Source organism: Mobula birostris, chromosome 7 (genome assembly GCF_030028105.1).
Source record: "Mobula birostris isolate sMobBir1 chromosome 7, sMobBir1.hap1, whole genome shotgun sequence".
Lineage (NCBI taxonomy): Eukaryota > Metazoa > Chordata > Chondrichthyes > Myliobatiformes > Myliobatidae > Mobula > Mobula birostris.
Window position 1 is genome coordinate 43,220,201 of NC_092376.1, and position 12,028 is coordinate 43,232,228.

At 42.2% G+C, this 12,028-nt stretch overlaps 1 protein-coding gene across 6 annotated transcripts in view; it reads left to right on the top strand.

Annotated features, from left to right (window-relative positions):
* The window catches only part of atp8a2 (ATPase phospholipid transporting 8A2), a 510,439-nt gene that overhangs the window by 381,524 nt on the left and 116,887 nt on the right, over nt 1-12,028 (top strand). For all 6 annotated transcript variants that reach the window (XR_011886570.1, XM_072263012.1, XM_072263011.1 and 3 more), the window contains 2 exons: nt 6,299-6,482; nt 11,841-11,951. Coding sequence is in view for 5 of the 6 variants with exons in the window: in XM_072263012.1 (XP_072119113.1) it covers nt 6,299-6,482; nt 11,841-11,951 (295 nt within the window). In the remaining variant the exon portion in view is untranslated. The remainder of the gene's footprint in view (nt 1-6,298; nt 6,483-11,840; nt 11,952-12,028) is intronic.

Below are 12,028 nucleotides of genomic sequence, written 5' to 3' on the forward strand. Positions count from 1 at the left end.
CAGACTAACTGGCCTATGGTTTCCTTTCTTCTGTCTCCCTCCCTTCTTAAAGAGTGGAGTGACATTTACAATCTTCCAGTTTTCCAGAACCATTCCAGAATCTAGTGATTCTTGAAAGATCATTTCTAATGCTTCCACAATCTCTTTAGCCACCTCTTTCAGAACCCTGGGGTGTACACCATCTGGTTCAGGTGACTTGTCTACCTTAAGCCCTTTCAATTTCCCAAAAACCTTCTCTCTGGTTATAGTAATTTTACACACTCCATGACAACTGACACCTGGAACTTCCACCATACGGCTAATGTCTTCCACAGAATACTGATGCAAAATACTTATTCAGTTCATCTGCTATTTCATTGTTCCCCCCATCACTACCTCTCCAGCATCATTTTCCAGTGGTCTGATATCCACTCTCGCCTCTCTTTTATACTTTATGTATCTCAAGAAACTTTTGGTATCCTTGTCAATACAGGTGTCCCCCGCTTTTCGAATGTTCGCTTTACGAAACCTCACTGTTACGAAAGACCTACATTAGTACCCTGTTTTCACTTTCAGAAGGTGTTTTCACTGTTACAAAAAAAATCAGCACGTGATAAAAGGCAGCACGCGCCCCGAGCAACCGCTGTCCCCCAGATTCTCACCGGCATTGCTTAAACACGAGCCTGTGAGCAGCCATTTGTAAGGTGAGTTCCAAAGTATTGGAAAAGCCTAAAAGAGCTCATAAGGGTGTTACACTTAGCGTAAAACTAGACATAATGAAGCATTTCAATCGTGGTAAACGAAGTAAGGGCAAACTGCGTTTGGCTTGTGGAAGCTGACGAAGATGTTGAAGAGGTTTTGGCATCCCATGACCAAGAACTGATAAATGAAGAGCTGATGCAATTGGAAGAGGAAAGGATAACAATTGAAACTGAACGGACGGAATTGATAGCGAACGGACTGAAAGTGAAGTCGTCCAGGAAATGAAAGTGAAGTCGTCCAGGAAATGAAAGTGAAGTCGTCCAGGAAATGAACGTGAAGCCATCCAGGAAATGAACGTGAAACCACTGCAATGATAAAGTATGACTTTAATTTTGAAAGGGTACGTAGGTTTAGGGGATATTTGCAGGATGGTTTGAGTCCTTACAAAGAACTGTATGATAGAAAATGTGCGAGGCTCAGCAGTCAAGCCAGCCTTCCACATCAGCCACAGCAGACGACGAACCTCGACCTTCGACATCGAGGCGAGCAGTCATAGGAGAAGATGAGCTGCCTGCTGTAATGGAAACAGACGACGAGATGACACCCCAGTGTCCCACTACCCCGTGATTCGCGGAGAATGCAGCGGTAGCTGGGAGGCACACAGTACATCTTTAAGAAAAAAAGCTGAAATAAACATGCTAATTCATTAGGTGCTGCCAGACACCTAATTAATTAGCATGTTTATTTCGGCTTTTTTCTTAAAGATGTGCTGTGTGCCTCCCGGCTACCACTGGACCCCTGCGTGCTTCACAGTTCGATGTCTGTTGGCGGCCTGGAGGGTGGGGGCCACTGCACCACCTAACCTGTGACGACTCAGTCTAACACACCATCATCAGTGTGCTCGGTGCTGTCTTCCCGATTCCCGTAAGTGATACTACACCGTACGTACATTATTTCTATTTCATATAGGCTGTGTATTTTTACGTGTTATTTGGTATGATTTGGCAGCTTCATAGCTTAAAGGTTACTGGAGAGAGTGTTTTTCCCAACAGCCTTGCATGAGATTTTCGCTACGGAGAACAGTTCAGTAATGATTGTGGAAAAGTATTTCTACTTTATATAGGCTGTGTATTTATCATATCATTCCTGCTTTTTCTATATTTTACTGTTATTTTAGGTTTTATGTGTTATTTGGCATGATTTGGTAGATTATTTTTGGGTCTGTGAACGCTCACAAATTTTTCCCATATAAATAAATGGTAATTGCTTCTTCGCTTTACGACATTTCGGCTTACGAACCGTTTCATAGGAATGCTCTACCTTCGGATGGCGGAGGAAACCTGTATTATTGGCTAGTTTATATTCGTATTTGATCCTTAACGACTTTTGTCATTGCCTTGCGTTGATTTTTAAAAACTTCCCAATCCTCTAACTTTCCACTAATGTCTTCTGTAAATTTGCTGATGATGCAACCATTGTTGGTAGAATCTCAGGTGGAGACGAGAGGGCGTACAGGGGCGAGATACACAAGCTAGTGGAGTGGTGTCACAGCAACAACCTGGCACTCGATGTCAGTTAGACGAAAAAGCTGATTGTGGACTTGAGGAAGGGTAAAAAAGGAACACATACCAATTCTCATAGAGGGATCAGAAGTAGAGAGAGTGAACAGTTTCAAGTTCCTGGGTGTCAAGATCTCTGAGGATCTCGACATATCGATGCAGCTATAAAGAAGGCGACTATACTTCATCAGGAGTTTAAAGAGATTTGGTATGTCAACAAAAACACTTAAAAACTTCTATGGATGTACAGTGGAGAGCATTCTGTCTGGTAAGGTGGGGGCTACTACACAGGACCGAAAGAAGCTGCAGAAGGTTGTAAATTTAGTCGGCTCCATCTTGGGTACTAGCCTGCAAAGTACCCAGGACATCTTCAAGGAGCGGTGTCTCAGAAAGGCAGCATCCATTATTAAGGACCTCCAGCACCCAGAGCATGCCCTTTTCTCACTGTTACCATCAGGCAGGAGGTACAGAAGCCTGAAGGCACACACTCAGCGATTCAGGAACAGCTTCTTCCTCTCTGCCATCCGATTCCTAAATGGACATTGAACCTGTGAACAATACCTCACTTTTTAATATTATATTTCTGTTTTGCACGATCTTTGATCTATTCAATATACATATACTGTAATTGATTTACTTATTTATTTCTTCTATATCATGTATTGCATTAAACTGCTGCTGCTAAGTTAACAAATTTCATGACACATGCTGGTGATAATAAACCTGATTCTGATTCTAATTTTTGCTCTATAATATGTCCTCTCTTTGGCTTTTATTTTGACTTTGATTTCTCTTGTTAGTCATGGATGTGTCAGCTTTCCTTTAGAATAGTCCTTCCATTTTGGGATGTATATATCCTGGGCTTTCTGAATTGCTTCCAGAAATTCCAGCCAATTACTGCTCTGCCACCATCTGGCTAACTCCTCTCTCATGCCTAGTCCTCTAGTGGGCTCAGTCACAAGCTGCTCTAAAAGTCATCTCATAGGCACTCTAGGAATCCCCCCTCCTATAATCCGGCTCCAGCCTAATTTCCCAATTTACCTGCATATTGAAGTAATCTATGACTATAGTAACGTTGCCCTTTTGGCATGTGTTTTCTATCTCCCGTTGTAAATTGTAGGCCACACCCTTACTACTGTTTGGGAGTGTGTATACAACTCCCGTCAGGGTCCTTTTACCCTTGCAGTTCCTTACCTCTATCCCCAATGATTCAACACCTTCCAGCCCTATGTCACCCCTTTCTAATGATTTGAGTTCATTTTTCAGCAACAAAGCAATGCTGCCCCCTCTTCCTTCCTGCCTATCCTTCCGATACAATGTGTATCCTTAGACATTAAGCTCCCAGCTGTAATCTTTCAGCCATGATTCCTTGATGCCTACAACATTATACATGCCAACCTGAACTGTGCTGCAAGTTCAGCTACCTTATTCCATATATTGTGTGCATTCAGATATAATGCCTCCAGTCCTGTATTCACCCTTTTTGATTGTGTCGTACCATGCTCAACATTTGTCTGAGGTCTTACCAACAGCTATCTCCACAGCCTCTCCACTAACTGTTCTGGTATTCTGCTTCCCATTCCTCTGTAACTCTAGTTTAAACCCCACCTTGCAGCATTAACAAATCTTCCCACTAGGATATTAGTCCCTCTCCAGTTCAGGTGCAAACTATCCCTTCTGTACAGATCCCACCTTCCTTGAAAGAGAGCCCAATGATCCAAAAATCTTATGCCCTCCCTCCTACACCAACTCCTTCACTACGTATTAAACTGTATAATGTTCCTAGTTCTGATCTTTCTAGCATGTGTCATGGATAGCGATCCCGAGATCACAACCTTTGAGGTCCTGCCCTTTAACCTAGCATCTAACTCCCTGAAGTCCCAATGCAGAACCTCATCACTCGTTTTAGCCATGTCATTGGTAGCTACACAGACCATAACTTCTGGCTGTTCACCCTCCCACTTAAGAACGCTGAGAACTCATTCCAAGATATCCTGGACCCTGGCACCTGTGAGGCAACATCCCATCCGGGAATTCAAGTGTCCAAAGTGATATACCTGTTGTTGAGGACGATAGCCACAGGGGTAGTCTGCACTGACTCCTTAAACCCTTTCCCTTTCCTGACTGTCATCTAGTTTACTGTGTCCTGCACCTTGGGTGTAACTACCTTTCTATATGTCCAATCTATCACCCTTAAAGCCTCCTGAATGATCTGGAGTTCACCCAGTTCCAGCTCCAACTCCTTAATGCAGTTTGTTAGAAGCTGCAACTGGATGCACTTTTTGCAGTTGTAGTGGTCAGGGACATTGGAGGTCTCCCTGACTTCCCACATCCCATAAGAGGAGCATTTCACTATCCTGCCTGTCATCTCTACCTTGGTGAGCAGATATAAAGAAGAGAAGGAAAAAAAGCTTGAGCTTTTCTTTCCTTTGCTTTCTTTGAGTGATGCCTCTCTTCACTGAAGCCTCGAAGCGCTAAAGCCTTAAGATCACTACTCTGGCTGCATCCACTCGGATGACAGCCCCTGCGCTTGTCCCTGCCTTGGTTTAATTTGCTCCTCCTAATTAATCCCAAACACCAATTGGCCACTGTTCAAAGCTCTATTAAATATTAGTACCAGGATGTTATGCAAAATGTCTTTTGATAAGAAGGGTGTCCTGAAACTCAATAATTTATGGACTAAGTCAGAGTGGATTGTTTCTGTATTTTGCCCATGCCCATTTTGCAGTTAGTGGGGAGGGAGTGGAAAGGGTGGGGGGCTGTTTTTAGTTGGTAGTAGAGGAGGGCAAGGATGAGATGTTAGTAAGGAATAAGCAATGACCAGTTGTTGTTTCTTCTTATAATTTGAATGTTATGCCCTTTTATATGTTTTACATGGTTCAACTTGCATCGGAATTGTTCCAGCAATTTCTATACACGGGTATACAAGTGAGCCTGGGCTCATTTTAACATTTTTGTAGCAGATCTAAAATTCAAACTGGTTAAATAACTTTTCACCTTCCTACTAAGTACTGAATGCACAATGACAGTTAACTTGGTTAAACTGATTTTTACAGTTATTTCAGTTTGTTAATGCTGGGATAACAGAGACAGTTAAAGGATATCCTATCTGAATATGTTAAAACATGCATTTGGGATAAGAATATCTTCTTATTTCTCTTTATTTAGAGCTTGGTGCCAGGCCCTTCCAGCTCAATGTACCTGCCTGCACTGCCCTATTGCACTCATGACCAATTAACCTACCAACCCATGTGTCTTTGGAATGTTGGAGGAAACCTAAGTGGTCACGGGAGGAAACTCCTCAGAGACAGCAGCAGAATTGAATCTGGGTCACTGGCACTGTAATAGCTTTACGCTAACTGCAATGGCTATAACCAGTTTAAATTGTCTTCTGTCTGATGCTCATGTTGTAGGTCCTGCTGTCTGTTAACAGGACCATGATTGCACATCTCATTCTGGGGACTCTGGGACTGCCATGCAGATGTATCTTTGGCATTATGAAGACCAAAGATAATCCCAACCTGGAATTTGGATTTCAATCTAATTTAAGATGATTAGGAGAAATCAGATATTATACATTGATAGCTATTGTTTTTGTAGAAATTTGCTGCATTTTTAAATGACACCTATGATTCTTTTGACCACAATTAATCAAACTTACGGTCAACAACATCATTTTGTTCTACAGTGTGTCAATTTTAAAGCAATCCAGCTCAAATCTAATTTTAATAAAATATTCAATCTGACATTTGATTTTCATTTGTTTCTACCACCAATTACTTCTCCTGCTGTCTCCTATCCCACAAATAATACATCACACAAAGATTAAATGAGCAATTTACATCTGAAAAGATCAACGATGCACAATACAAGAACAACCTCTTTTGGGATATTAGCCTCTTAAACTGCTGATCACTGGATGTTCAATACAATGACAATATTCATCTGTTAAAGGTTGAAGTCTGTTGGTGTTTGTTTTATAACACAGGACTCTAACACAGAAGAACTTTCAGATTCCAAAGCTATTAAACTGATTAACATCTTATTTCTTCTTTCAGAGTCTCACCTCTCCAGAAATCAGAAATTGTGCAAATGGTTAAAAAGAATGTTAATGCCATCACTCTAGCGGTTGGAGATGGAGCCAATGATGTGGGGATGATTCAGACTGCGCATGTTGGAATAGGAATTAATGGCAACGAAGGCTTGCAAGCCACCAACTCCTCTGATTACTCCATAGCACAGGTTGGAAGCACTTAGCATCACTTTGTCTTTGTACAATGATCAGAAATTCTCCCAATATATGCAACACAAATGCTCAAAGGGTGATTTGGAATTATTTCTATCTATTAACAGCAAGTCGCATAAACAAAGGAAAGCCAAAACAAGTTTTGTTCATGTGGAGAGCTCTGAGTGCAGAAGGAATTGTAATTTATTTTGAAACGTGTGCATCTTGTCACTTCACAATGATGTTTAAGGGAATTGATTCCCATTACCATGGTTCACTATCCACTACGTACAGGTTTCCCCCGCCATCCGAAGGTAGAGTATTCCTATGAAACGGTTCGTAAGCCAAAATGTCATAAAGCAAAGAAGCAATTACCATTTATCTGGATGGGAAAAATTTGTGAGCGTTCACAGACCCAAAAATAACCGACCAAATCATGCCAAATAACACATAAAACCTAAAATAACAGTAACACATAGGAAAAGCAGGAATGATATGATAAATACACAGCCTATATAAATTAGAAATACTTTTCCACAATCATTACTGCAGTGTTCGCCAAAGCGAAAATCTCACGCAAGTGCTGTCGGCAGAAAATCTCACACAAGCGCTGTTGGCAGAAACACTCTCTCCAGTAACCTTTAAACTATGAAGCTGCCAAATCATACCAAGTAACATGTAAAAATACACAGCCTATATAAAGTAGAAATAATGTTTGTACAGTGTAGTATCACTTACTGGAATTGGGAAAACAGCGCAGAGCACACTGATTTGTGTTAGACTGAGTCGTCACAGGTTGGCTGGTACAGTGGTCCCCACCCTCCAGGCCGCCGACCTATACATTGCCGCGAAGCACGCAGGGGTCCAGCGATTGCTGGGAGGCACACAGCACATCTTTAAGAAAAAAGTCGAAATAAACATGCTAATTAATTAGGTGCCGCCCGGCACGTAATTGTCGGCCCAGATTAGTGCCGATTTCCGACTGCGTCGTCTATGATCTGGGCCGACAATTACGTGTCGGGCAGCACCTAATTAATTAGCTTGTTTATTTCGGCTTTTTCCTTAAAGATGTGCTGTGTGCCTCCCAGCTACTGCTGCATCCTCCATGAATCGGTACAGTATCTGTCTGTGGCCTGGGTGTTGGGGTGGTGGGACACTGGGGTGTCATCTCGTCGTCTGTTTCCATTAGAGCAGGCAGCTCATCTTCTCCTATGACTGCCCGCCTGGATGTCGAAGGTCGAGGTTCAGCGTCTGCTGTGGCTGATGTGGAAGGCTTGCTTGACTGCTGAACCTCGCGCATTTTTCTATCATACAGTTCTTTGTAAGGACTCAAGCCATCCTGCAAATATCCCCTAAACCTACGTACCCTTTCAAAATTAAAGTCGTACTTTATCATTGCAGCGAAAATCTCATGTAGTTGCTTCACTTTCGCTACTGCATTCAGTTTTGATTGTTATCCTTTCCTCTTCCAATTGCATCAGCTCTTCATCTATCAGTTCTTGGTCATGGGATGCCAAAACCTCTTCAACATCATGTTCGTCAGCTTCCACAAGCCAAACTCACTTAGTCCTTACTTCGTTCACCACGATCGAAACGCTTAATTATGTCTAGTTTTACGCTAAGTGTAACACCCTTACGAGCTCTTTTAGGCTTTTCCGACACCATAAAACTCATCTTGCAAACGGCTGCTCACAGACACGTGTTTAAGCAATGCCGACGAGAATGCCATTCCGAATCCAGGGGAGAGCGGCTGCTTGGGGCGCACGCTGCTTTTTTTCCGTAACAGTGAAAACACCTTCTGAAAGCGAAAACAGGGTACTAATGTAGGTCTTTTGTAACAGTGAGGTTTCGTAAAGCGAACGTTCGAAAAGCGGGAGACACCTGTATACCTTATTAATCTATTTATGTAATCGCTGCTTGATTATAGTACAGCCTCTTCCTTATTAAGATATATTCCACTTGATTAATTCCAGAAGACTTGTACCACAGTGACTTAGTTCTATTTATTTATTTAATGATACAGCACAGAGTAGGCCCTTCGCACCCTTCAAGCCATGCTGCCCCTGCAACCCCACAACCCCGATTAACTTTAACCTAATCATGGGATAATTTACAATGACCAGTTAACCCATCCAGTACACCTTTGGTGTATTGGATGAAACCGGAGTACCCAGGGAAAATCCATGCATTCCATGGGGAGGACAAACGGCGATGAAATTGAACTCCGAACTCCGGAGGAGCCTGAGCTGTAATCGCGTCACTACTGTGGCATCTTTACCTTCCTTTTTTTTTTGGTATGTGCCTGCGTGCGTGCGAGTCTGTGTGTGTGCGTGCGTGATGATGTCTTTTTCATGGCTTTTTTTTTTTACAAGACACCGAGCGAGAGAGAGGCTGTGTGGTGCGCCACTCCTCACACAGACATTTTCGCAGTATTTTCCCGTCCATTTTACGAGGTCGAGTTGCGATCTCGACACTCAACCCGGCACAGATGGATAGCGTACTCGGGAACGGACTCGATTGGTTTCGAACCCAGGAACCTCCGCTCCCAGGTCCGGCGCCAATGTCATTGTGCCACCAGCCGGCCCAGGCATCTTTACCTTCCAATGCCAGAAGATGCCACTATATTCTTTACTCTCAATACTGACCAACATCCTCCCTCAGAACCAAAAACTACTTCGATAGTACCAATCTTACTAAACCTGAGGATATTTATAACAATGTCATCTTATGAGTCTGAGGCCTTTATCCTGCTAAGATAATTTAGGGCGAAGCTAAAAAAACAATTAACCTATTCCTATTTAAAATGAATACTCAGGTTAATAAAAACAGAAAATGCTGGAAAAACTCAACAGATCAGGCAGTACCTGTGGAAGGAGAAATAGACAATACTTCACGTCTCTGGCTGGGTATGAGAATGAGAAAGAGATATGCAAGTTGGTTTCCAGTAGGAGAGAAGTTGGGGGTCGGATGTGCAGAACAAAGCATAGGTGTGAGGTAGACTGAGTCAAAATGTGGGTGAGTTTAATGGCAGGAATTACCAGCACATTAGGCTTCTTGGTTTAAGTACTGAGTTGTTAATGGTAAGGGAGTGGGACCGGGACTGGCTTAGAAGGCCAGACTTGCGTGAGTAGGATAAAAAATGATCCAAAAACAGAAAATGGAAAATTTTGCAGAAAGTAAGGAGGTCAAGCACCAAATGTGGAAAGCTAATATTTCAGATGAGGGACTTTTCAGGTCCTGAAGGGACATGAAGGACCTGAGAAAGAGATAGAAGTTGATTGAGGTACCAGCAGAATTGTGGTGAAAACCGAGGCCAGTTTTTCTGATATAGTGAAGACGTGGCAAGTGGTATAATGTAAGGTAATTTTAGCTGTGTAATTTGTAGTTGCTCAGCCACCTCTGTCAAAGCTACTTTTTGTCATGAGGACCTCTAGAAAGAATGCTCCTAAATATGAGATGACACATTATGAGAAGAATGTCTGTGCTACTGAACAACATGTTCCTGTAAACAGTGTTGACAAACGATGCATTTATGCAACTCCACAACATCCAGTTGTAAATAGTTTTGCCACAGGAATGAGAAAACCAAGAAGCAGCAGATCCTAGTTCTCAGTTATGGTGAGTGTCAAATACAAGGCTCTTACAGTGCCTATAAAAAGTATTCACCCTCCTACCCCCATCCCTGGAAGTTTTCATATTTTATTGTTTTACAACATTGTATCACAGTGGATTTTATTTGAGTTTTTTGACACTGTTCAACCGAAAATGACTCTTTCATGTCAAAGTGAAAACAGATCTCTACAAAGTGATCTAAATTAATTACAAATATAAAGCACAAAATAATTGATTGCATTAGTATTCACCCCTTGCAAGTCAGTATTTAGTAGATGCACCTTTGGCAGCAGTTACGACCTGAAGTCTGTGTAGATAGGTCTCTATCAGCTTTGCACATCTGGGCACTGCAGTTTTTCCCCACTCTTCTTTACAAAACTGCTGAAGCTCTGTCAGATTGCATGAAGATCATGAGTGTATAGCCCTTTTCAAGTCCAGCCACAAGTTCTCAATTGGATTGAGGTCTGGGCCCTGACTTGAGCATTCCTCGACATTAACATTGCTGTTTTTAAGCCATTCCAGTGTAGCTTTGGCTTTCTGCTTGGGGTCATTGTGGTGCTGGAAAACAAATCTCCCCCCAAGTTGCAGTTCTCTTGCAGACTGCTTCAGGATTTCCTGATATTTTTGCTGTATTCATTTTACTCTCTAACTTCACAAGCCGTTCAGGGTCTGCTGCAGTGAAGCATCCCCAAAGCTTGATGCATCCACCACCATGCTTCTCAGTAAGGATGGTGTGTTTTTTTGGCTTATGCAAAACGTAGCGTTTAGTCTAATAGCCAAAAAGCTTGATTTTGGTTTCATCAACCACCACCCTTTGCTTCCTTTTGAATCTACTTAATTAGCCCTCGCTGGATCCCATGGGGCCTAACCTTCCCAGCCAGCCTACCATGAGGGGCCTTGCTGAAGGTCTTGCTAAAGTCCGAATAGACAACATTGACTGCCCTAAGTTCATCTACCCTTATGGTTAGTTGTTCAACTGATTCCTTCTAATCAGAGCCTTTCTGTCTAAATACTGGTAGATCCTGTCCCTCAGAATTCCCTCCAGTAACTTCCCTACTACTGATGTCAGGCTGACTGGCCCATAGTTCCATAGCTTGTCTTTCTTAAACAACAGAACAACATTAGCCACCATATAGTCTTCAGGACTTCAGTGGCTAACGATGCAGCAAATATCTTTGCAGGGTTTCTACAGTTTGCTCCTTAGTCTCTCACAAAGCACTTGGTCAGGCCCTGTAGATTTTTCCACCTTATTGTGTTGTAAGGCAGCAAAACCCCCTTCCTGGTAATATAAATGTACTCCAAAACCCCTCCACTTGTTTTTCTTATCTCTTGAACAACCATGATTTTCACCAGGAAATACTGAGGAGGAGTATTTGTTAAAACTCTCATCCATCTCCTGTGGCTCAAAATACAGGCAAGCCTGCTGATCTCCAGGAGGATGTACTCTTCCCTCGCCACCCTTTTTCCCTTAGTATAATTGTAGAACCACTTGGATTTTCTTTAACCTGTGGATCTGACTTAAACTTTTCTAATCAATTACGGACACTAAAGGCAAAAGGCTCCCTGACTGCCACTTCAGTTATTTGCCCAGCCTCGTTCCCTAAGAGGAGGTCCAATACTTCACCCTCCCTAGCAGGGGCCTCTATATGTTGACTTAGGAAACTTTTCTTGCAACTTGGATTACAAATTGAATTTACTGTCTTGTTGTGTGGTTTAAAAAATACTCATGATACTATTGAAGCCTTTTTTCCTTTTCATTTTAGTTTTCGTATTTAGAAAAACTTTTACTGGTCCATGGAGCCTGGAGTTACATTCGAGTGACAAAGTGCATCCTCTACTGTTTTTACAAAAATGTGGTGCTATATATAATTGAGGTAAGGAATATCAACTATGCCTCATATTAGTAATTTCATGTTAAATGGATCATTGAATTGAATGATGATTTGGAAAT